Source organism: Dromiciops gliroides, chromosome 2 (assembly GCF_019393635.1).
Source record: "Dromiciops gliroides isolate mDroGli1 chromosome 2, mDroGli1.pri, whole genome shotgun sequence".
Lineage (NCBI taxonomy): Eukaryota > Metazoa > Chordata > Mammalia > Microbiotheria > Microbiotheriidae > Dromiciops > Dromiciops gliroides.
The window spans coordinates 639,239,503-639,265,862 of record NC_057862.1 but is presented as its reverse complement, the minus strand read 5'-3'; the positions used below and the strand labels follow the sequence as shown (position 1 = coordinate 639,265,862).

General features: G+C 47.5%; 2 protein-coding genes across 5 annotated transcripts in view; one reads left to right on the top strand and one right to left on the bottom strand.

Annotated features, from left to right (window-relative positions):
* The window catches only part of SMPD3 (sphingomyelin phosphodiesterase 3), a 277,909-nt gene extending 261,998 nt beyond the window's left edge, over window positions 1–15,911 (top strand). Inside the window, exons 6-10 of one of the 2 annotated variants that reach the window (XM_043983989.1) lie at window positions 3,948–4,103; window positions 4,814–4,903; window positions 5,485–5,548; window positions 10,153–10,306; window positions 11,317–15,911. In XM_043983989.1, the coding sequence (XP_043839924.1) occupies window positions 3,948–4,103; window positions 4,814–4,903; window positions 5,485–5,548; window positions 10,153–10,306; window positions 11,317–11,418 (566 nt within the window). In that variant the 3' untranslated portion in view covers window positions 11,419–15,911. Of the gene's footprint in view, window positions 1–3,908; window positions 4,104–4,813; window positions 4,904–5,484; window positions 5,549–10,152; window positions 10,307–11,316 lie in introns of both variants that reach the window. The other variant, XM_043983987.1, reaches the window with a different exon arrangement.
* A 5,420-nt stretch (window positions 15,912–21,331) lies between these two features.
* The window catches only part of PRMT7 (protein arginine methyltransferase 7), a 72,654-nt gene continuing 67,625 nt past the window's right edge, over window positions 21,332–26,360 (bottom strand). For all 3 annotated transcript variants that reach the window (XM_043983892.1, XM_043983894.1, XM_043983893.1), the window contains 2 exons: window positions 24,289–24,385; window positions 21,332–21,545 (listed from right to left, as the gene is read on the bottom strand). In XM_043983892.1, the coding sequence (XP_043839827.1) occupies window positions 21,387–21,545; window positions 24,289–24,385 (256 nt within the window). In that variant the 3' untranslated portion in view covers window positions 21,332–21,386. The remainder of the gene's footprint in view (window positions 21,546–24,288; window positions 24,386–26,360) is intronic.

The following is a 26,360-nucleotide window of genomic DNA, read 5'->3' as shown; positions in this document are numbered from 1 at the left end:
GTTGGGAGGATGTTGAATATATTGGAAGATGGAACCAGCATCCCTTAAAAGAGCCAGGGCTTCTGATTCTAAATCTGGCCTTCAGTCCATTGTGCCATGCTGCAGTCATAAAAAGTATCACCTGGGGGCAGCTAGGTGGCACAGTGGATAGAGCACCAGCCCTGGAGTCAGGAGGACCTGAATTCAAATCCAGCCTCAAACACTTGACACTTACTAGCTGTGTGACCCTGGGCAAGTCACTTAAACCTCATTGCCCTGTAAAAATAAATAAACAAATGAAAGTGTCACCCACATTCTTCCCTTAAATTTTGTCATTTAAAATTAATTTAATTTTAATTTTCAATCTTAATAGTATTTTTTCCAGTTACATGGAAAGATAGTTTTCAACATGTTTTTATAAGATTCTGAGTTCCAAATTTTTTCCATTTAAAATTTAAATCCTTAAAACACTTTAGATGTGTTCCAAAAAATCAGTTATGCCTATGTAATAACTTGAAGACCCTGTATACAAGCAGTTATAAATACAGATTTCACGGAATTTCACCCTGAAAAGAAAAATCCCCTTTATAGAGAACATCAGAGGACCTAAGATAGAATCCGTCCTCTGCTACTTACTACCTGGCTTACCTTACTAACAGGCACTTTCTATCTCTATTCCCTCCCCCTCTAAAATGAAGGGTGTTGGAGTAGCTGGTCTCCATAGGCCCTTCTATTCTAAGTCCTCTGAGCCTAATGAGGATCTGTAACAAATGCCACTATGATGGGGAATAGCTCAGAGTGGCCTTGCTCTCTGGAGCTTGGTGAAAAAGCCCTTGCTCAGAGTGAGCCTGCGAGAAGAACCAGCCCCTGGAGCCAGTCCAAATTCTTGGCCTGGTTTCTGGCTGCCAATTGTAGCATAAATTGTTAGCAAGCTTCTGCTCTGTTTAAAAATATTGTTTGCTCTGTTTAAAAATATTTCCACTACTTCAGCTACTAGTCAATGCAAAGCCAGATAATGTGCTGGGCTTTGTTTGGGGAAATTATACACTCCCAGAGACAACTTTCAGTTTAATGTGTAGGTAAGTTAAATAAACTATGGTAAAAGTTCCTACAGTGTGAGGCACAAGGACCAAGAGTTAGACTGATATGAGGTTGACTTGTGCTGCCTGTGAAGATGCAAGGTTGTCGTTTTTTGTTTTTTTCCAGTGGATTTAGTTCTCAAATCATCACTCACTCTGATGTACTTATGACTACCAGAGCACTTGGGCAGTGAAGTCATTAATTTATTGGCAAAAACTAGATTTTGAGCAGCTTCTAAAACATCATTAGGCTGGTTTTTTTAATCTTTTTTAAAGATTTATTTAGAATTTTATTTTCCCCCAATTACATGTAATAACAAGTTTGACATCTATTTTTAAAACTTTGTGCTCCAAATTCTCTTCCTCCCTTCCTACCCACCTACCACCCCCCCTTAAGAACACAAGCAATTCAATATAAATTATACAAAACATCACTAGTTTGGCAAACATGGGCCTTGCCCATTTGGAGCAAGACACAGACTCACTTTCAAAATTCATCTGTAAGGGGCATCTAGATGGTGCAGTGGATAGAGCACCGGCCCTGGAGTCAGGAGTACCTGATTTCAAATCCAGCCTCAGACACAACACTCACTAGCTGTGTGACCCTGGGCAAGTCACTTAACCCCAATTGCCTCACTAAAAAAAAAAAAAAAATCATCTGTAGCCATCTGGTGGGATCTTGTGGGAGTGATGGCAGCCCCTGAACCCTCCCAGGAGCACAAAGAGATCGCCCAGCACTGGTACCACTGGTCTCGGCATCACAGCTGCCCTCCTAGAGGCAAGATTTTTGTCATCTTATAAAGCTACAAACCATTTCACGGAACATACTTACATTCATTTTGTCTGAGGCAGCGAAGGTCTGTTTTTAGACCTGCTTTTTACACTTAGAAAGATAACCTCAAGTGTTGCTGTTGATGCATGAGGCCCAGTAAAGAAAAGGTGACATGCAGGACAAAATCAGAAATTGCTCCCAGTATCTCAATGGTATCATTCCCCGTCCATTTTAACTGTAGTAATCCTCCTCCCCAGCCTGGTTGTTAATACTCACAAAAGCATCCAATTTTGGCTTCGTTTCATAAACGAGGAAGCTTATCTAGGGACCAGAACTGAAGCCCTCGGTTTATACAGGCCGGGTTTGATCTTGGCAGCATCTCACCAATTATTCGCAGACCCAAACCCAGAGTTTCCTGAAAATATCAGAACGCACGTCATGTCTAGGTCCCTACAGAAAAGACGAAAGGACCCTCAGTTCCCATGCTTACTCTCAGGCTAACAATGTATCAACTGTGGGGCAGACTCTATCGAACCTAATTAAAACCTCACAACAAACACAAAGGTCTCATACCTCATCCTATAATTTGTCAAGAACAGCATCTTTCTCTCTCAGGTGGACTCCGGCCTTTCCTCAGGACCTCCTTTATATTCATAGTTCTAGGAGCAGACGCCAAAAAAGGGGAGATGAACTAGGAATAACTAGCTGTTCTTCTGGCCAATCTCATCTTCCCCTGAGGACACAAACAGTCCTCCCTACTCATAAAACTAACTGGAGGCCAAGAACCTCTATGGGAAATCACTAGGGAATTACTAGAGAATCAACCCCTTTCTACAGGACCTTCACAATCCACAGAGCTCACAGAAATAAATGAGGCCAAAGTCCATACCTGGACCTCCATACTGTGGTTCTGTCCCTTGTTACTTCTGATCGTGCTTGGCCTCCGAACTCAGTGTTCCCCACAAGGCCTCTCTCCGAGATGTTTGGTCCAAGAACTCCTCCTCTGTGTCCTTATCTCCTCTCCTTGGGCAATGGGGCTCTTTCTCTAGAGGAGCCTTGCAGATATGCAGAGTCCCTTCCAGGGAACAAAATTTGGGTCCCCACTGACCCTCTTTGATCTGCATCTCTTAGGGCTAGTATCTCTGTTCCTCTGGTTTCCCTTTTTAAAAAGCCTCACAGGTGTATCAATCTTTTCTGGAGTAATCTCTGAAGGAAAGATCCGGGATCTGTAAGTGGGGGGCTGGGGGGGCATGGAAGAGCCCCAAGTCACACCAAAGATGGAAACCCCAAGGGAAGTTCTGGGCACAGGGGCTGGGCTCTGTGTGCTCTGGGGCAGGTACCAGCTACCTGACGGTGAGACAGGCTGTTTAGTTAAGGAGATTTGGTTTCGATTCGCTCCTACAAAATGACACTCTCTCAAATAGAGATTAAAATTATTTTTAATAGAATATAATAATTAAAGGCAAAAGCAGATCAGTTTTACAAAGAAAATAGCCAATACAGCCTAATATGATCACACATAAAGTAAATCCTGCAAATATATATATAATACATCTATTTTATATATATATATATATATATAAACAAAGAAAACATCACCAAGTCAGGAGAGCACCAACATCTGGATTTCTAGCTGGGGACTCCAGGTTCACAGCTTCCAGAGTCCTGACTGGGAAGGTCCCGGGCAATGCATCCCTGCAAGAGTCTGAGAACAAAGAAGGCTTACTGCCAAGGATATTGGAATAATGTCAATCCTTACATAAAGTCCCAGGAGGGGGCCAACCCTGCAAGGACCCCAGAAGAACTGATGTTGATTCCCAGCAATGGCTAGTTCTGGGAATTCAAGGGCAGTTTAATTAAGTGTGGCCTTGAGGGCCTGGCCAGGGTCTATCAGGGTTGTTATCCTTCACTTTCTCAGGCTCCTCCTGACATAAACATACTTTAGATGAGAGTCGAGTCACACTAGAGATAATTTGGAGGTCATGAAATTTCAGTCACGTAAGGGTGAACTGGCGGTCCTTTCAGCTAGGCCTATGCCTGGATAATCTTACACTAACCCATATATGAATCTTTCACAGGCATCCCATGTTCTCCTTGCATCTGTTTTCCCCATATAGACGACAGCACCATTCGATGTGAACAACTGAATCAGCTGCAGGATTGGCTGGCTGATTTCCGAAAATCTACCTCCTCCTCCAGCACAGCCAATCCCGAGGAGCTGGTGGCGTTCGACGTGCTTTGCGGAGACTTCAACTTTGACAACTGCTCTTCTGGTGAGGCGGCTTTTGCTCCCTCTCCCTCCTCTAATGCTGTGAGGCTGAACCTGGGTCCTGTCTCTTGGCAGGGGACTTCTCAGGGGACTCTGGGTACATCATATTCTTGCCCCCCGGGCCGAAACATGAAGAGGTTGGACAATATGGTCTCAGGTCTGTGAGGATGCCTTGACCGTGGGCCGGGAGAACTAGAGGCCAAGGGGGAAAGGAACCTGCCCTCTCTGAACATTACAAACACCGTTTATTGGGTGTTCCGATCTCTCTCTCTCAGGGCCAGGGTCTCATCTGTGACCTTGTTCTCTCCCTCAGTGACAGACTGCCAGGCACAGACTTAACAACATTTGCGTGAGATGAGTCTTCTGTGTATATTCATAGGGTCCAAAACCTCTTATACCGGGCACTGTTAGAGAGCTGCCAATGCTTCAGTCTGGCTCATCCAGGGTTAAAAGGCATCTCTCAGGAACGATGCTGCAGCCTGCTTGAGCAGCCCAGACAGTGGGGGTTTCCCCACCTCCCCGCCCCTCCCCCAGAAAGCCCTTCCCCCTGCATTCCTGTCTCTGCCCTTGTACAAGGGACACTTCTCTGGAGAGCCTTTCAGAGTCTCTGTTGGGCAGGGCCAAGGCAGGGGGAGCCGAGGGCCCTTACTTAGCACGGCTGGGCTTCCATGTGGCCTGGGGACAGGCCTGCCTGATTTCTTCTTCTCTGTTCAGATGACAAGCTGGCACAACAGCACTCCCTGTTTACACACTACAAGGACCCCTGCCGCGTTGGTCCAGGAGAGGATAAGCCGTGGGCAATCGGTAAGCATCCCCCCAGCCTCACAGGGGACCCCACTGTCTCTGCTGCATGATCGAGGTGGCCCCTGCAGAGCCAGGGGCTCTGGCCACGGGAGGTGTAGCCAGGCAGGTGCCCGTTGGTGTGGCTTCTTACCAAGTGAACCACAAGCGTCCCTGGCTTGGAGGCCAGTGCATGTACAGGCTGCTGGGAGTTTTCCAGGAGAGGCCAGACCCATAGAATTAGGAGACGTGGAATACAGAATGCCCACCTTCCACTACTAGCCGAAGGGCCCCTCCCTTGCCGCTCCCTTCACCCACTTCCCCTGGGAAAGAAGCAGACGAGCCTAGGTAAGGACGGCAGAGGGGAGAGCAGAAGTGTTAGGGGAGAAGGCAGAGGGAGAGGCTGTCCCACACTGCCCTCCTCCCACAGTGCCCTGCCTTCCTTTCTCTCAGGAGTAGGGGGCAGCTGCAGCAGGAGCCTCCCCTGCTGGGCTGCTAGGAAGGGGGGTGTCCTCTCAGGGAGGCAGTTTAGCCCAGGCAGTGCTGTGTGATCTACGGCCACTGCTTCTCTCCGGTTCTCATCCTTGTGTCCTCTTGGTTCTCAGGTACTTTTCTAAAACAAGATCACCTGCATGACGAGGAGGTGTGCACCCCAGACAATCTGCAAAAGTAAGCTGCCTCACCCTGCCATTTTCCCTTCAGCGGATAGAAAACCTGATCTGGGTCATGACCCTAAGGAAGTATCAGTCAGAGAGGGAGGCATCACGGCAAGATGGAGAGAGCCAGCTTTGGGGCCAGAGGACCTGGAGTCAAGTCCTGTCTGTCACTGTGACCTGTGTGACCTTGGGAAAGTCACTTCCCAGTTCTGGGCCTCAGTTTCTTCAGTTTGTTGAGTAAAGGGATTATGTGGTCATACCGATGCTGTAAGAAAATCTCCCTGACAGCTAAAGGGAAGGTGAATGGGAGCTATATGAGACTAAAGGTAGGGAGCCCAACTAGCTAGTACAGTAATCCAGGTGTGTGGTGATGAGGTCGGTGGCTAGGGTGAGTGAAGAAAAGGGGATGCATTCAAGAGATGTTGGGGAGAAAGAAATGACAAGATTTGGTAACTGATTAGGTATGTGGAGTGAGCAAAAGAGGAGTGAAGGGTTACCTGAGCCACCTGGGAACCTGAACGAAGAGGATTGTGTTGCCCTGTACAGGAAAAAAAGCAGCTCAGAAGAAAGGAGGGGTGAGGGTAGGGGAGAGAGATGTGGATTTGTTAAGTTTGAGACGTCTAAAAATGTCCGATAGAGAAGTGGTAACACAGAACTGAAGACCGAGGAGGAGACTAGGACTGGATATGCAAATCTAGTAATCATCTGTGTAGAGATGATCCTTGAACCCATAGAAGCCAATGAAAGAGACAGAGAGACAAAGAGAGTGGAAAGGAGAGAATGGGAAGAGGAGAGGAGGGGCGGGGGAAAGAGAGGAGGAGGAAGGGAGAAGAGGGGACCAGGATAGAGCCTTGGGGGACACTCAGTGTGTGAAGAGTCAGCCAGAGAGACTGGAAAGGAACAGTTGGGCAGCTAGGAGAACCAGGGAAGGGCAGAGTCACAAAACTCAGAAGAGAGAGATTCAGGAAGAGACAGGGGCCAACATTTATTAAAGACCTGCTGTTTCTACAGCCCTGGGCTCCATGCTGGGAGAAATATAAAGCTAAGATAAAACATGGCTTCTACTCTGATGGAGCCCACAGTCCAACAGAAGTGGAGACACAGAAAGGTGTGGTTCCCAATATTCCCCTCCCCAGGGCACAACAAAGGGATTAGCCATTGGACCAACAGCTGAGATCATGGTCCCAACAGTGTGGAAGGCCTTGTGCTAGTTGCTGGAATTCACAATGTGAGCAAATGCAGGGCCCTCAGGGAAACTGAGCAAGCTAAAGTGCTTCATTCTCTCTCTAGCTATGGCATGTGCATGGAACAAAGCGGGAAAAACACCCCATCAGCTGAAAGAGAACACTGCTACCTACAGCAGAAAACAAGCCTAGGGCTCAAATGCCTCCTAATGGAAGGGAAATCTTCAATCATAAGACTTGGCAGAGAAGCCAAGATATCCTAGCCTTTGTATTGGCAAGAACTGTGCTAGATGCAGCCCAGGCATCAATTTCCTTGGGCCTATTAATAAAATGGGGCTATTGGGTTATGTGATTCAGATAGATCCCCCAGAGTTTGGTCTCTCATTCAAAAAACCATTAGTGGGGCAGCTACATGACACAATAGATAAAGCACCGGCCCTGGATTCAGGAGGACCTGAGTTCAAATCCAGCCTCAGACACTTGACACATACTAGCTGTGTGACCTTGGGCAAGTCACTTAACCCTCATTGTCCCACCAAAAAAAAAAAAATTAGTAAAACCTAGTTACTTTCTTAAGAGTTCCACCGAGCCTAAGGCTGCCCAGTGCTCTGGACGTGCCTCCTTCGGATGCCTAACTCCTTGGTCCTGATTTGGAAATGGAATAAAAACAAATTGGGTTTATATACAGTGCTCTGAGATTTGCATAGTTTTCCTCAGAGTAATGCTGAGTTAAGTGCTGTTAGAATTATTGTCCCCATTTTGCAGAGGAAAGTGAGAGATAATGATTTGCCCACCTAGATAAAGAGGCTCCATCAGACTATGTGTGGAACCTCCCTCTCCCCCATGACATAGCGACTTTGCATTAAACTGACTTCCAGTAAAGCAGAGCCACTTGCTGGTAGTCACCAATTAGATAACGGCACTGAGCAAATCTAATACAAGCTGATAACCTTCAAAGCAAAGAGAATTCCATCATGGGCAGATCGCATTCTGGACTCTAAATGAGACTTTCAGAGAGGACATACATTTGCAAGACCAACAGTCGAAGCAATTTCTAATTCATAGTCCAAAATTACATGAACTCAGGGCTGTCTCTTCTTATGGCTAATTTGGATCAATTAATTAGATTACAGTCTAAAGCCAAAACACCATCCTATGCCAAGAAAATTATCTTTTATGAGGTGATGATTAAAAAATGACTCCTATCCTTTGCTTATCAGTAACTCTTAGATCACTGATGCTGGAATTAATTAGGGAAGGCAAATGGATGGTAATGGATTCCATTTCTGAGATTTAATGATGTTCTGGATGCTATTCGAGTATTTATCGTTAATGCTGATAAATTACTTCTTGTAGGAACCCGTGTTCACTCACTGAACCATTTTCATGCTCTTATTTCCAATTTGTCTACAGTTTAACTGACTCCCATCCAGGACATCATTTTAAAACTAAGCAGTATCGGGGCAACTAGGTGGAGCAGTGGATAGAGCACCAGCCCTGGATTCAGGAGGACCTGAGTTCAAATCTGGCCTCAGACACTTGACATTTACTAGCTGTGTGACCCTGGGCAAGTCACTTAACCCCAATTGCCTCACTTAAAAAAAAAAAAAGAAGAAAAGAATGATGCTATACGGGGCAGCCAGGTGGAGCAGTGGATAGAGCACCAGCCCTGGATTCAGGAAGACCTGAGTTCAAATCTGACCTCAGACACTTGACATTTACTAGCTGTGTGACCCTGGGCAAGTCACTTAATCCTCATTGCCCCTACCAAAAAAAAAAAAGAAGAAGAAAACTAACTTCCCTAAGAAGTGAATGTCACATTGCTAACCCGCAAGGTCTAGAATCCAGATCTCCTGACTTACAGGCCGTTGGTCTTTCCAGGAAGGACATCAGGCTGCTCCAAGTGCTCTTAGTTGAGTCATAGCAAAACTCATAGACTCAGGTTGAGAATTAGTTTCACGGAAATAGTTCTAGTCATGGAGTCATGAGAACTGGGGTTCCTTAGTGTTCAACACTAATTCACTCTGGCTCTGAAAGATCACCTAACTACTTTGTACCTCAATCTGCCCAACTTTATACATGGAATGAATAACTGTTGCCTAGTTGTAGTATTATATGCTTGGAACCAGAAGGGACCTTAGGAGTCCTCTAACCCAACCCCCTCATGTTTTTTGTTTGTTTGTTTGTTTTGTGGGGCAATGGAGGTTAAGTGACTTGCCAAGAGTGAGTAGCTAGTAAGTGTCAAGTGTCTGAGGTCCTCCTGAATCCAGGGCCGGTGCTCTATCCATTGCACCACCTGGCTGCCCCCCAACCCCCTCATGTTACAGTTGAGGAAACTGAGATCCAGAAAGGCTGTGACAGGTCCAAGGTCACACAAGCAGTAACACCAATGGGATTGGAATCCAAGTCCTCTAACTACAAAGCTCAATGCTCTTTCCTGGATCCATTGCCTTCTACTGTGAGATGCAGTGAGATAATACATGCGAACATGTGAAAATAAACCTATGAACTCTTTGGGAAGAAGAAAACTGGCTCTCTGCCCCATGGAGACGAGCGTGCCAACAATAACATACCTCTGTTATGGAGCAAGAAACCAGCTTCTAGAGAAGGGCCCTAGAGGGCCCACACCCATCACAGTGCCACAGGCTGTTTCAAGCATTCATTTTTCTCAGGCTACCCCAGCAAGAGGGAGGAAGAGAGAAATAGACTACTACTTCTGACTCTCACATTGCACTCAAATGGCCTCTGGAAATCACCATCTTCGAGCCACTAAAAACAAAATTAAGAATAAAAGCCCAGGGGCAGCTAGGTGGCACAGTGGATAGAGCACTGGCCCTGGATTCAGGAGGACCTGAGTTCAAATCCAGCCTCAGACCCTTGACACTTACTAGCTGTGTGACCCTGGGCAAGTCACTTAACCCCAATTGCCTCACACACACACACAAAAAGAATAAAAGCCCACATTTCTAAAGCATCAGAAGAGCACTGGGAGAGCCCAGATTGGCCCTTAGTAGATTAACCAACGGGAGGCCAAGAATGACACTTCCACCTTTTGTAAAGGGGCTGGTGGAGCTGAGCCTGTAGGTGCTGAGCTCCGGGAGTGCTTATCTGAGCATCTAGGCTCTCCAGTTTGGAGATACTGGTTTCTTCTCCCACAAATCTTTTGTTTCCAAAGAGCAGAGTTTACTTGAGTCACAACAGGAGAGAGCTGAGTTTTTGCATGGTTAATGAAATTAGCACATTCAAGATTATTTTCCTTTTTCCAACCTAATGGCAGCTCCACTGGCCGGGAGTGTAGATGAACATGCCTGAATCCTGTGTTGGGGTTTGGGGAAGGGGGTGGGGTGGGATAGTCAGAGTCATCCTTCAGAAGCATCCCACCCCTGAAATGGTGAGACTTTCTACTCACAACTTGTCTGTTTGTGTGGACTAGGGCCTTGGAAAGTGAAGAAGGGAGAAGAGAATACATTGCCCATCCTACCAGCAAGAGCCATCCGAACAACCAGAAGGTCTTGGTGAAGGGCAATGGCAGAAGGATTGACTACATGCTCTATTCTGAGGAGGGGCTCTACCTGGAGTGGAAAGTGGTGAGTTTTCCAGGAAAAAATGTGTGTGGGGCAGCGGGGAAGGACACTCTGGGCAACAGGCAGCCCTGCAGCCCACTTGCCAGGCTCAGCAGGACTTCTGTGGAGCTGAGCACAGAGCACCAACTTGGTAGACTGGGTGTGGGCACGAAGTTTTGAGTTGGGGTGAAATATCTCAGTGGAGACAGCATGGTACAAGTCAAAGAGTTCTGTATTTGGGATCTGAGGGTCTGTCCAACAATAGCTCTGCTACCAAGAAAAGACCCATGTGAAGCTGGGCAAGTCCTGCCTCTTGACCCATTTCCTTAAGTGTAAAAGGACCTGACTGAGCCAGATCAGGGGCTCTTCATCCCATTTGTGTCATGGGCCCCCGTGGTAGTGTGATGGCGCCTAGGGACCCCTCCTCAGAATCCTATTGGCAAAGACATAGCTGCAAAGGAAACCAACTGGCTCGAAACACAATTATCAAAGTGGTGTGGTTTGGTTTGTTGTTTTTTTTTTTAAACAAGCTCCCAGAGCCCAGGTTAAGGACTTACCAAATGATGTCTGAGGGCTCTTTCAGCTCTAGACCCTGTGACCTCATCTGTAAAAGCAGGTGTGAGGAGAGCACCCACCTCCCATGGTTGTGAGGATCGGATGTGTGGGTGTATGTAACGCGCTTTACAAACCCAATAATGGCTTCATGGGCGGCAGCCAGGACGGTGACAATCATCCCATGTCTCAGAGGGCCCAGCCTAAGGCTGGCGGTGGGGGACGGCGGGAGGGGGTGGGGGAGAGGGGGAAGGATGGCCTCAACGAGAGGAGCCTGCAGCCGGAGACCCCGATTTCCTAAAAGGAGCATGGCGGCCGCCACCCCGTCTGTGCTCCGCTGCTGTGCCAGCCTCCTTGTTCGCCCACCTCCCCCGGCCCCTCACCTCATCGCCAGAACGCTCTTTGCTGTGCTTAAGCGCAATGCCTCCTGTTGCATCTTGTCCTCACTCCTCCTTGCTCTTTACCCCATTCTTTTCCTGTAGGAGGTGGAGGAATTCAGTTTCATCACCCAGTTAGCAGGTCTGACTGACCACCTCCCTGTGGCCATGCGCCTGATGGTCAACACCGGCGAAGAAGAGGTGTAGCTGCGCCAGCCACAAGGTCGGTCAGGCCCCAGGCCAGCCTAAGACCACCTGGTCTCTGTTCCTGGGATACAAAGGACTTTTTTTTTTCCAGTGCCACGTGAGCCAGATGCAAACACCTGGCCTCCGGTCGCCTCTCCCAACACCTCCCCAGGTGGGCCAGGTCCCTGCCCCGTTCCTCGCTGGAGCCGGGGAGGGGAGGGGACAAGGAAGGTGGGAGGTGAGGGACGAGGGCTGAGCCCACTGTCTGGAGCCCTTCGGGCAGCAGGGTCAGCCTGAATTTCTACATGTTCACTGTGGACCAAGGAACGCCAGTGGCCAGGCGGGTGGGGAGGGCGGGGAGAGCCGAGCCCGAATTCCTTTTAATCAGTGCCATTCTTACAAAACATGGTTTTCTATCAATTATACAGCACAACTTAGTTTGTAATCTGTGGGGTAGTGCTCTTAATGGGTTTTGCAGAATTTCTTTGTATAGCTCTTATAAAGCTGAAGGCTTGGTTTTGGATTTTCTTTTTTTTTTTTTTAAAGCCTGCCAATGTCGTCATAGCATGCCTGTGCCCTAGCATGCCCTCTAACTGCATGCTACACACTCGAGATGAAACAGCCATTATGATAGCCATAGGGTAAAAACAGGGGGAAAGAATTCCAAAAGCAATCAGGAAATAGTCCAAGAAGCCCATTACAGAGTGCTGGGTGGCCTTTTATTTCCTTTTTAACCAGCACAAGTGGGGCTTTCCCAAACCAACAATAATGATCTGTCCCCAGGGGCAGGGAAAATGCTGGGTTTCTTTCCAAAGGCCTACATTTGAGGGGGATTATGCTTTAGCAAGGAAAAAAAAATTGACTTTGTGGTTCCCGGGAAGGGAAAGCTCATGGGGAACAGATGGGTGTCAGTCCCCACCCAACTCTAGGCTAAAGGCACCCAGTGTTCCTAGGAGAGGCTTGTCAAGGGTGAAAAATTAGGACAGGAATGTGTCTGTGAAAGGGAAAACTCAAAAGATGGGACCTGTGGTCTTGTTGGAGGGAGGGAAAATGTCGCCACACAAGTGGGAAGGAGCAGTCTGCATTTTAAAAGACTATTTTTGTAGTGCTGTTCTTTCCTGTCTCCAAACTCACAGTTCTGTTTCTATTGCATGACCTTTCTTAGCTTCAGACCCCAGTGACTTTGACCAGATGACAAAGTAAGGACTTCAGGGTTCTTCTCCATTGTGTGGCATCATTTTGTGATTTGGGGAAGTAAAAAAAAAAAATTCCCTTTGTGCCTCAGTTTACCCACTGGTCCAGTGGACTACTGGTCCCTACCTCACTGGCCCAGCTGAGCCCCAAGGGAGTTGGCTGCATTGTTGCTGACAGATGACTGGCTGTCCATGGTCAGCTTCTGAGTCATGGGTATCTCCAGGATGAAGTCTGCCTTGGCCTGTCTATTTCTATCTCCTCCTCCAGTAGCCACCCCAGATCTCCTGGGATCTCATTCCCAGTTGCTCAGCACAGCTATCTTTTCTTTTTGGCCCATGGCTGAGGGCCCCTGGACAGCAAGCCATAGCAGTGGGAAGGGGAGGGGCACAATTAAGGGTCCTCTGAAGGCTGAGCCTTCCCACTGGGCTCTCCCAAAGAGAGATTCCTAGTTAACCAAACATGAATATGAGGAAGGGGATGTCAAGAAAGAAAATGGCCAGAGCAACCTCCTCCATTTGGTGAGACTGATCATTATTGCCTCCTGCCACGTCCACACAAGAGACAATGAGCATCTCGTGTCCTCCGACGCCCTCGAGCACCGCCTGCTTTTCCTCAGTTGTGCTTTCTTCGGGTCCCCTCTTTGGCCCGTCTTCAGCCGATCTGGTCCCGGGCATCACCGCTCCATGGGAAAAGTTACATCCTCTCCCCTCTCACTACCATGGGACCCAGTTGGAGCCCAGATTTGAGAACCACCTGTCCGGGAGCCCGAGGCCCAGCCAGACCTCCTCCGACATGCTCTGCTGATTCCCTGTAGGAGCATCCTGTCTTAAGCACCTTCAGCTTTAATTCTTTGCAGCCTCTTTAAATAAGAGCAATCAGGCATTTTCCTCTCCCTCTAATCCATGGAATTTTTTTAACTTTATGCTAAACTATTTCTTAGATTCTGAGCTTGGTTTTTTGGTGATCTCTCATTTTAAACAGAATGTTGTTACGGATTGTTCACCCAACCATACCCTGAGCTCTTACTCACACCTGTCGTATAGCCTAGCATAGGCCACAGTAAGAACAGGGTGATGACAGCACTAGAACCCCACGGTACAAATTCTCCTTGTCTTAGTACATTGACCCTGTGCCTTCTGATGCCTTCATCTGCAGGACAGGCAGAGTGAAGCTGATGGGCAGGAGCAAGGGTGGGGAGAAACGATTCTCCCTCACCCCGATCCAGCCAATCACCAGCCCTCAGCCCAACGCAGCCAGGAGGCAAGACTGGCTATGGACAGGTGACCTGTGTGTGACCCATCCAAAGGCCTTAGCCCTTCACAGCCATGAGATACTGCTTCTGCTTGTGGGAACGACTCTCCCGCCCGAGTCAGGCAGCTCTAGGTAGGATTCGGCCATAGGTCTAACCCAAGGTTAGGCTCAAATTCACAGAGACCAAGGGCAAAGAATAGGACCCAGGGCCACCAACCCACTGCAAGTCTGATGGGGAGCAGTGCTCCCTGGGGCCACTCAATCAAGAAATGCTATTTTCTAAAGTGAACCAGTTTCAAGCTGTGAAAGGATGAGAGTACAGGCTGTAGCTGACAGTGTCTGATCAAATCATTCCCCTTGCTTAGTGAATCCTACCTATTCCTGATCCCATGGCCCAGGGTCACCATGGGAGTGATTACCACCACAGAAAGCAGAGGCTCCTAGCCGTTCTAGGGAGAGAGCTGGCCCTACTCCAAAGGGGCCTTCCCTGCGTCCTGCCGTCTTTCCCAAGGAGTTTCTTTCATCCAGAAATCGGGGTTGCAGCATCTCTACATTCCCAAGGCAAGTACTTTGAGGAATGTTAAACTCCAGGCTCTGCCTGCCTGCCTGCCTGTTCACTCGCTGATTCTCAGAACAAGACTGACATCTCTTTGGAATCATCCTCCCTTTAGAAAGGGTTTTCACAGAGCTAGAGAATCCTGATCTCTTGTAGGAGAGAAGCCTTTAGACTCTGGGATTTTTTAATATTCACTTATTCTGGTTTGTCAGTGCGCATGAATCATGTGATTGTATGATTGAACACATGCAACAGGACTCATCAGGTTATGATGGTTCTGGCTATGAAGCAACACACCCCTGCCCACAAACACAATCGACGTCCACAGCCAATCGTGTACTCACATTCCCACCCACACAGAGCCTTGCAGACGGCCCGAGTCCAGGGCCAGGGCCAGAGATCAGTTTTCCCTGGCTGGATGCAGCCAGGGAACCTGGGCAGATTGAGGGCCAGTCTCTGTAAACCAGGGAGGGACTGCTGCCTCTCTCAAAGGCTGGAGCTAGAACATGGGAAAGTTAGCATTGTTCTGCCAAGCGGGACCGTCTGCTGGGAACTGTATTCACTCACTTGAAGGGACTGTTCCACCTGGAACAACGTGATGGCTGGGTCACACACTCCCCTCCTTACTGACTACACGGCCTTAGGCAAGTCTTTCAATCTCCCTGTGCCTCCATTTTGTCCTCTGTGAAATGAGGATAAAGTTCGGCAAACCTCTGGCAGCCTTTGGCTGATTGGAGCAGCTTGTTCACCACCTCTTTCCCTTGAGCACCTAGCCCTATCATATCCTGTCTGATAGAGATGTAAAGTAGTGCTCAGAGATCACAACTTCCCACCCCTAAATCCTTGGCAACCTGCCCAGAGTATTTGCTTGGTCATTGGTTTTATGAAGGCTGTAGATTATTCTAAGGGGGCTTGTCCATGAACTAAATTTTTACAATTGTGATTTTTTAAAAAAAATTTCCCTGTGACTTAGATTCAATCAAATCAAGTAATGTCCAAGCTGGGAGGGAGAGCATGGGCTAGTCGTGGTCTTGCTCCCAGCTTATAAATGATACCCTGCTTCTGCTCCTGCTCCAGGGCTGGGGAAGGGAAAGATGCCTCTGACCAGCCCCAAGATAAGCCATGCACTGGGACCCAGTTCAGTCAGACGGCTTACGAAGGAAGCTTTTTCATGTGTCCAAAACCATCTTGAGTTTTAAGTATGAATATTAATCTTGATGCTTTTTAAATATTGTATTACTGCTAAGGTTTAGAAATTACTGTTTTAAACAAACTTTTTTAATTTCAATAATTTTTCTGTATTGTATCCTTCTGGGAACTGAAGGGGTTTTATACGGTAAGCACACCTAAAGTTTTGGTAAAACTGTATCTGATATATATCCATCTGTTTCTTCCCTGTAAGAAAACAAGTCTTACACCTAATAAAATATTTTGAAGGGTTTTTTTTTTCATTTATTGGTGCTGAAAGGAATGAATAGTTGATGTGAAGGAGAAAATAAAACATTAAAAGTCAAAGCTTCTGTTTCCTATTTATTTGAATGATTTATTGGGGGAATTCATTTTGCTCTGACTCCAGAGTATAAGCAAGCCACTTTTCAGGGCTTTAAAAACCAAAGAAGATCCATCCATTCCTGATCTTTGAGAGAACCCACTGTGGTAACTAACAAATTTCTATCATATTCCTCACGTACCTCCTAAAGATGCTGTTTATGATTATGGAAAGAGGACCCACTGCAAGGCCCCCATTCTAGGCCTTGCTCTGCCACTACGTGAAACCACGACCAAGTGCCCTAAGCTTCCCTCCAAAGTGGGGATATGCTGCTTTGCCCTACCTGGTTCATGGAGCTGCCGTTAACAAAGGGCTTCAACTCTTCAAAATACCTGTCATTTCCTCTTATAGGAAATCCCACCAACGAGGCAGCCCAAAAGCCCTTGCTCTGTGCCACAGTAAACCGTTTCACACTTAGCTGTGCTTGAAAGAAATCTCTAAGCTACACTAAGGAGCCTCTCTGTAGCTAACTGGGCCGGACAACAGACACAGAGTCCAGTGCAGACCCATACTTGAGGCCTTTCCAGTTTGGTTAGGATCTGCCATTACTGGCTGCATGGCAAAGCCAGTCCCCTGAGGCCCACTCCCCTCTGATGAGTTATCAAAGGAGGGCACGAATGGAGAGTTGTCCCAAACAAACACAACTGTCCTTAATCAGGTGAACCTTACTTCCACTTAAGAAGACAGGCTGTTCCCCAGCTGGCCTCCAATACTGCCTCCATCATACTTTCCTGCCCCTGCAGACGTGGTGGATAGCATGAAGGCCGGGGAGCTCCGGTGCCATCGCTGCTAACTGAATTACTGGCTCCCCATATCTCCTGGGCACCAGTTTTTGGAGCTCGGGTGGTTTTGATTTTCTTGTCTTGTGGCTTTCGTCTTGGCTTAGATGAGTGACAGTGAGAAATTAAGAGGTAAAAGATGCTGATGGTGAGGAACTGGAATGTGAAGCAGGGCATTGGCTCTTGATTTCAGTGACCCCATCTCCTCATCTCCAACCTCAAATGACATTCCCTTAGCTCCATGGGATCAGCTCATTATCCATCCAGTACAACTCTTCTTCTCCCCAGTGTGGAATACATGAGCTTTCACCAGTTTTCCCTCTTTTGACTCAACTCCCTTTATAGTGTACAAAGGAAAACCAAGTCTCTTAGATGATGGCCCATCCCAACCCTCCAGAGAAAAGCCATCAACATTCAATTCAAAAGGGGAGGTGGCCAGCCCCTTGGTCTACTCAGAAGGGCCTCATCCCAATCCCCTGTATAGCTTCAGGCCCCTGCAAGGCCCAGCTGGGGCCCAGCTTTTGCCCCTTGATGTGGATAAGTCTCTCCTCCTCTGAATGCAAAGTTGGGAGGTCCTCTCAGGGAACTTAATGATAATGGCTTAAATCAGAGCTATCAGACATGCAGCCCACAGTCCTCCCAAATGTGCCTGAACCAGATTAAAATGTAATTGGGAGGGGCAGCTAGGTGGTGCAGTGGATAGAGCACCAGCCCTGGAGTCAGGAGTACCTGAGTTCAAATCCGGCCTCAGACACTTAACACTTACTAGCTGTATGACCCTGGGCAAGTCACTTAACCCCAATTGCCTCACTAAAAAAGCAAACAAACAAAAACAACAACAACAACAAAAAGTAATTGGGAAATAGGGAAACACTTAACAAAATAAGTAAAAATGCAACAAAACAGAAATGACATTATTAACATGATTTTCTAAGTCAATATGAGGCTCATAGGGATCATTCTGTAAAGTTTAGTAGCCCTTCCCCCCGATTTCTATTTGAGTTTGACACCACTGGGGTAAACCACATGATTAAAACATCTGCCATTAGACTGTTTTCAGTGTTATTGGAAACCTGCCAAAGGCATTTCCTTCACCATCTGAAATGAGAAGTTCCCGGATCATCTCCATCTATAACCAATAACTACCCCCCCCCCCCGCCCCCTGGAAACTGACCATGGGCAACAAGCAGCAACAGCCCCACCAGCTACAAAGTATTGCGATTAATGCATCTCCAGCAAGAAGAGACCAGCGCTAATACGGTCTCTCCCCTGGCCAAAGATTCTCCCCGTCTATGGAGCCACTGAGGATACCTTCATGGAATCCCGAGCTGAGCCAGTTCAGGCAACTGTACACTATCAGCCACTAAAAACGAAGTGGTACCGGGAGGCAGAGTTGGAGGAAACCCAAGCTATGCTACCATTAGCATGGCTGAGTAAGGCGCTTTTCCATCAAGGTTAGGATCTCCTTCCAAAGCTCTTTCCTGAGCCAGCTGTGACCACCTCGGGGCACTTGGTCACTTGATAAAAGCCTCCTGGTTTGGCTCTTGTGACGTGGATGATAAAATCTGTGCAAGAGACGAAACAGGAAAAAGAGGCCACGTGCTGTAAAGGATAGGGTGCTGGATTCAAATCTGACCTCAGACACACATGAGCTGTGTGATCCTTGGCAAGTCATCTAACTTTCCTGGGCACCCCTTTCCTCATCTAAAAATGAGGCTGGACCTCCTGACCTCCCGGTCCCTCCAGCTCGAAATCTATGAAATCGTGATGTTGCAATCATGGCTAGAGGACCAGGACAGGGCACCCCCAGCGTGCTGGGGACAGGGCGACTACCTTCCAGCACACTGATGAACTGCCCATGGGGGCAGCCTGTGGAGCAGAAGCTCCAGCCTCCTAGCCACGTCTGCCAATACACGCATATGATCCTGAGCAAGTCCTTCAGTGGGATCCTGCTTCCTCTGGGGGAGGGGCAGGGGTGGGGAATAACTCTCGAAGTCCCTCCCAGTGACAGAGTCTATGCTGCCTTGTTAGAGGAGCCCTGTTAACTGAGAGCAGGGAGCCCAGCAAAGCTCCATCTTTGGAATGAGGTCACCTGCACCCGGCGGCTAAAAGGCAGCCGTCACCCGCTCTTGGGAGGCACCTGTCCTCGGCCTTTCGGCACACCCGAGTCTTCAGCCGCCGTGATGTTTCACCTCAAATGGAATTTCAACCCTCTCAAATTAGATAGAGATCGGTTGGATTTGATAAGGTTCCAAAAGAACAGGGAAGGTTCTGGTTAATGCTCTTGTCCTACAAGAAACTACTAGAAGCAATTTTCACATTCCTTTTAATACTTTCCCTAACCTCTCATCATGCCTGTGAGAGGGTGTTTCTCCCTCCTCCAATCCTAGGGGGGATTAGACTCATTCTCCTGACCCAGGCTGCAGTCTGTTACTGGCCCAAATGGTTTCAATCCCCCACCTGTTGCAGGTTACCTCCAGAAAAGCCTCCAGAAAAGCTTCAAACCAGAGGTCCAAAACCTCTGTGGGTCACAGAACACTCTGAGAGTCTGGTGAACACTGTGCAGCCCTTCACAGGACACTGCTTTAAATGGAAGGAAATACTAAATTCCAGTCATAAATTAGTAAAAATAAAGACTAAATTTTTTCCCCATCCAAGTTCATAGATCCTTAAAAATGTCCATGGACCCACTGGAGATTGCTCATTAAGAAATGCTGCTCTGGAGTTCAGAGAAACCTGGAAGGTCTTACGTGAGCTGATGATGAGTGAGATGAGCAGAACCAGAAGAACATTGTACACAGTATCATCAACATTGAGTGTTGACCTACTGTGATGGACTATATTCTTCTCACCAATGCAATGGTACAGAAGAGTTCCAGGGAACTCATGATGGAAGAGGATCTCCAAATCCAAGAAAAAAAAAGAAAGAAAGAACTGTGGAGTATAGATGCTGATTGAACCATACTGTTTCTTTTGTTTTGGGTGCTGTTTTTTTTTTCTATTTTGAGGTTTTGCATCACTGCTCTGATTTTTTCTCTTGTAACAGGATTAATGCAGAAATAGGATTAATGTTATTATGTGTGTATATATATGTGTGTGTATATATATGTGTGTATGTGTATATATATATGTATGTATATAGATATATAGATAAAACCTATATCAGATAACCTGCTGTCTAGGGGAGGGGGGGAGGGGGGAGGGAGAAAAATCTGAAATTGTAAAGCTTGTATAAACAAAAGTTGAGAACTATCTTTACATGTAACGGAAAAAATAAAATACCTTATATGTTAAAAAAAAAAAAAAAGAAATGCTGCTCTTCTAGGTGGCACAGTGGATAAAGCAGCACAGGCCCTGGATTCAGGAGAACCTGAGTTCAAATCCGACTTCAGACACTTGACACTTACTAGCTGTGTGACCCTGAAAAAGTCACTTAACCCTGATCCCCCGCCAAAACAAAACAAACAAAAACAACCAACCAAACAAAAAGAAATGCTGCTCTAGAGGCAACAACTGGTCACTGTGCTGATTTTGCTAAGAACAGTGAGCATCTAGAACTGGGATTCTTAAGCTGGGGTCTGTGAGCTTGTTTTTAAATACTTTTAGGACTGTATTTCAGTATAAATGGTTTTCTTTGTTATCTTTTATATTCTACTTTATGAATTTAAAGACATCATTCTGAAAACGAGTCCTTCCACAGGGTCCATGACACAAAAGAAAGCCCTCTGCCTGGCCCTGTCTCACCCCCACCCCCTTTTTCAGTCTCCCCACGCCTTACACCCCACCTCACACACACATACTCTGGGATCCAGGGACACTGGCCTCCTGGCTGCTTCTCACACAGGATATGCTGTCTCTTGGCTCTGGGCATTCCCCTTGGGCCCGGAACGCACCCTCCTCAAACCTACCTCCTGGGTTTCTTTAAGGCCAAATTAAAATCCCACCTTCTACAGGAAACCTTTCCCAACTCTGCTTAATTCTCGTGTTCTCTCTCTGTTGATTATTTCTAATTTATCCCGTCTGTATCCTGTTTGTCCATGGCTGTTGGCACACAGTCTCCCTCCCTAGACTGTGAGCTCCGGGAAAACAGGGCCTGCCTTTGGCCTTTCTTTGTGACTCCAGCTATGGCCCCTAAAAGACATTTAATTGTGTTTACTGAATGCTTGATCTAGAACACCAGAGCTGGAAAGGACCACTGAACAGGGACACAGAACACGGGAGAAAGATCATTCAAATCTAACCCCACCCCAGATCCCGGAGGACAGTGATTTGCCAGGGGTCAAACAGCCAGTTCCTACTTGAAAGGGTCCCAGTTTGTTGGGCTGCCCTGGTCTTAAAGAGCAATTGACTTCTGCATGCTTATAATGAACTTCATTTCCTACACCACAAAGAAGGGAGGCTGGGCCAGAGCCTTTGGAGACTCAGCCCCCGGCCCTCCTTCAGACCCTGAGCTTGCCGGGAGGACACCGCGCCACCTTATTGATTCCTGGCATCAGCCCCTCCGCCCTGTGATGGCCTCTCCTTGTTAATCAGGGTGCCCCAAGAACAGACAGGGGAGGCTTTTAACTCCCCCTCCAGGAAAGCCCACAGATCACATGACAGCAGCTCTCATGCAGCTTTATTTCTGTAGAACTGGAAAAGCCCAGGAGGGCAGAGGAATTCAGCTTCCGAGCCTGAACTCCATGGCAATATCACCCACCTTTGGGTCAAACTCAAGGGCATAGGTGACAGTCTGGGGACTGTCTTGAGCTTTTGCTTCCAAAGCAGAATTAAGGAAATAGACAGCCTGCTTACAGTGGGGATTCCAAGAACACTCACCCTGTGGAGAAAACAGAGAAACTTGATGAGTCCTGAAGCTTTTCAGTGACCGGGGCCCTTTCCCCAACCCAGACAGCAAGGCCAGGAGGGGAGTATACCCTAAGATGCAGATTGTTTTTTCAATTAAAGAGAAAGACTTTCCATTAATCCCTTTTACACTTAATGGAGGTTAATTATTACCCCTCCTGACTGACCCCTACTAAGTTCCCCCATTAGATTCAGCCAACAGCAGCACCCTGTCAAGCTCCTGGTGGAACCTGATCCCGTGTCCTTGCTCTCCCCATGCCAATCATTCCTGCTGCGCCCTGCACCGCCCCCCCCCCACCCCGGCCCCCGTGAGACATGGGCATGCCCTGCTCTGGATTCTTGGAGGGCTCCCGAAGACTCGGTGGGTTAAAATGCAGGCTGCTCAGCCTCCAGTCTGGCTCCCCTCCCTTCCCCTCCCCATGTTCTTGCTCATTGCTCCCACAATCCCAGGTTCTCCATTCCTAAACAATGAGCTACTGGCTGTTTCCCAGACAGAACACTCTTTCTCCTCCCTTGGGGCCTTTGCCAACATCCCCCGGCACGTCTGGACCATTTTCCCTCCTTCCCTCTGCCTTCCTGATCTCCCCATCGTGCCTCCCTCCTGGGTCTGCATTACTTAGCGTGCACTTGTCTACATGTGTGTGTACTCCCAAAATGTAAGCTCTCTGAGGACCTGGCTACTTCCTTTTCCTCACAAGGAAGACCAGTGGGGCTGAAGGGTCAGTGCTTCCACTCCTTGTGCTAGGCCCTAGAGTTTGGCCAGCATGAGGAATGAGGAATGATGGGCTCTCCCAGTCGCTGCAGATAAACCAATGACCCGAGCACAGAACTGAACACCAGAGAGCCCAGAGAAGCCGGGCAGCCCTTTAGTGAATGCAGGCTGCTACCTGACCCACAAGTCCATTTTCTTTTTAACACTGAGATCCCAAGTCCATCAAGCCCCACGGTGGAGAGGTGCAGATGAGCGCGGGTTAACAACAGCACCAATTCTGACCAGGCCCTTCCTAGCTGGAAGGTGCATCTGCTGTCCAACTACCACCAGAGCTCTTGGCCAGAGCCTCTCTTTGAACACCATCTGCTTAGTCATAAAAGCTCCACCATCCATACCAGGGGAACATGCCAACAATGTCATGCTCCCCTTAAGCATGTAAATAAGAATATTCCCCTGGCAATGCTGAACATCTGCAATCATGAAACACCAGAAGTTCAGAAGAACTGGCAGCAGGGGCAGAGGAGAGAGTGCTGAACCCACCATCAGGAAGGCCTGAGTTCAAATTCACTCTAAGGCACTTACTAGCTGTGTGACCCTGGGCAAGTCCCTTCAACTCTGTCCACCTCAGTTTCCTTGACTGTACAAAAGAGATAATAACAGCACATGCTCCTTCCCAGCATTGTTTTATAAGTCAGACAACATAACATTTATAAAAGGCTTCGCAAACTTTAAAGCACCAAGTAACTGCTAGCTGTTGTCACTATTCATTATAATAACAATCAAACTGCAGGTGGTCCAAAGGACAAGAGGGCACAGTGCAGGCTCCACAGAGCACGAGCCAGTAATGACTTGGGCTGGAAGAGACCAAGGGCACATGTGCCTAGGACAGGGAGCATGCGGGGTAGGAGATGGACAGTCCTACAAGCTATCAGAAGACATGAGAAGAACCCGAGGAGACTGGCACACTGGGCAGATCCTCCATGAAGGAGCCGCCCAGGAGAAGAGCCATACATGGGCTGGGACCTGTCAGTGAAGGCAGCACCCACATCAAATAAATGAAAGAAGCAACAGAGCGCTCAGCTTGGGAGTCAGGAAGAACTGAGTTCAGATCCTGCCTCAAACACTCACAGGTTGTGACCCTGGATAAGTCATTTCACTTGTCTGCCCCATTTCCTCATCTGGAAAATAGGGATAATAATAGTACCTCCCTCCCAGGGCTGTCATGGGGATCAAATGAGACAATATTTGTGAAGCTTTTTGGTGCGATACAAATTCTATTGTTGTCATCGTCATCATCAAACTCAGAGGCTCATCAAAGTATTCTGTCCAAAATTACATTCACCTGGAATGTCACACTAGTTATCCCTCTAGGACAAATCCTGTGCCACCTCTCCTGGCCAGTCATCTGAGTTCCACGGCCACAGAAAAATAAGACAATAAATAACCCTCAAGAAGGTAATCTGGCGAGGGGGTGACGAGAGACACGTAAATAGCCAAAGTGACTGATGAAGTTATAGGCATGACCACCAGGTAAACAAACAAACAAAACAAACATCCCCCCAGCCTACTTCTGCTAAGTGTATTCTGGTATGTAACTCAATCCCTGAACCCACAGCTATTAATTAAGAGCCTCTTCCACAGCAGGGGCTAGAGATGCAGACGAGGAGCACGAGTCCCACCAGAGGAAACATCAAGTACATGTACATGTTCTAAACATTTACAAAATGAAGACAAAGTAGACTCGGGGGCAGGGATGGAAGAATCCGGGTGATCGGATCAGGAGAAACTGCATGTACAAAGTGGCACTGAGAAGAGTTTTGGAAGAGACCTCATTTCTTTCCTCCTCCCAGGCCAGTTCTTGACTGGGCAGGTGTAGCGCACCTGTCCTGGGAAAAACCCTCGGCAGAACACGTACACAGCAGCCTTCGCTTTAGATGTGATGGCTTTATAGAGATGAGCACAGGCCTGCCCTGTCCCAGCCACGCTCTACACCCCCTAGAGGTACCTGGGCTTCAGGGATCTGAATGAGTCCCGTGCTGACCGAGCTCTCGGCAGTCAGGTGGTACTCCATCCAAAGGACCACGCCATGGCTCCTTCCAGGCCTGGAAGAAAAGGCAGTGAAGAGTGGCATGAGTCACTGCCTGAGAAGATCCTCAGAAAACCAAAATGGCAGTTCCCCCACCCATTTCCCAAGGTTGGTTTGTCCTGTCACTTCTGGACCTGCCAGGGGGAAAGTTCTTCTTCAGAGAGCTCGGGCTCCAGCTCTTCCAGAGCGGCAAAGAAGCTGTCATAGAGGCTCGGACTGGGAAGGGGAGGGCAGGGGCAGCCATAGGGGGCCCGTGATAGCCATGCCCACAACCTGAAAAGCTGAGACGGGCAGGTTCTCCTGGTAAAGTCATTCCCCAAAAGAAGAATTAGAAGGGCATCCGACAGGCCTTCTGGGTCCTTTCCACTTGCTGTCCCCAGCTGTGATGAGTACTTGGGACATCCTGAAGCAGAAACCACTACAGAGAAAGCCGGACTGAAACTCATTTCATCCAACTAAACTGTGACAGTCCTTGAGGCTTTACTGCCAGTCTTTCTGGAAGTCATGACTTAAGACTCCTTCACCTTGCTCTGAAAAGAGAGGCTGCCTCCCTGCCAATGCGAACTGACAGCTGGAGCTTAGTAAGAGGGTTCCCTTGACTGAGGAGGCTGCCTGGGGATGATGGTGCACTGGACATCCTTCACACCAGAAAAACAGGCAGGGGAATGTCATTATCCTTGGGAAAGACCTGCTTTTCTATGCACTCAGTGACCTTTCCAGGGGAAGGCAGAGGGGTCTGGACACCATTACAGGAAGTCCTAGGGGCCTTGTGCTTTGTTGACTTCAAAAAGCTGTACAGATTCCAGGTGTTGCTATTATTGGTACAAGGCTGTACCGGATGATCTCCAATCCCTTCTCACTCTTGAGATGCTCTGATTCTGCCCTATAACTGCATTTCTTTTCAAATACTTACTATGGACTTTTTACCTAGTCCACATCAACAGTTGTCTTCTGGGTGTTCCATTACCACTTCAAACTGGAGTCAAAAAATAAATGAATTATCTTTCCCCATAACCTGCCCCTCCTCCAAACGTCCTTATTTCTGTTGAAGACATCACCATCATTATAGTTACCCAGGTCTATATTCTAGGAATCATCCTCAACTTTTCAGGTTCCCTCAACTCCCATGGCCGGTGAGTGGGTGGCCACGTCTGGCTAATTCTACCTCCCCAAAAACTCTCTTGTCAGCTTCCATCTCTCTCCCCATGTCACTAACACCATTGTTCATCACTTCTCAATCAGAATAGCCTTCTATTGGTCTCTTTGTTTGTTTTTGCAGGGCAAAGAGGGTTAAGTGACTTGCCCAGGGTCACACAGCTAGTAAGTGTCAAGTGTCTGAGGCTGAATTTGAACTCAAGTCCTCCTGAATTCAGGGCTAATGCTTTATCCAGTGTGCTATCTAGCTGCCCCTATTGGTCTCTTTCTTAAAAGCATACTTTCCATAAAGGCAAAACAAATTGATTTTAAAGACAAGATGAGTAAAGCCAACTTATACTATAGATCTCCCAGAAGAATACAACAAATAAAAAAACTTGAACACCATAATGCACAAATTAATATAAGAAACTGCCCAGAATTTCTAAACACAGAAAACAATGTACTAATTTTTCCAAAATCCATAGATCATCTCCAGGAAAAAAAAACAAGACTAAAAATTCTAAAACACATGGTGATTAAATTTAACAATTCCACTGGGAAACAACAAATTCTATAAGCAACTAGGAGAAAGATCTTCAAATTTAAAAATATAGAAAATTTGAATAATACAGAACTATTCAGCAGCTCCAAAGAGCAATGGAGGTAGGAGACCAAGGTGACCTACCCCACAAATCTGAGCCTAACCATAAATGAAAAGAGATGATGCTTAGTAACAGAAAGCCATCGATCCATTAGGGAAGGCAACCTCCCCCCACATTCATGTTTCCTAAAAACTGACACTAAACAAAACCTGTACAAAAAAGTATTCTGACTTTGGTGGTGCCCATGGAAGA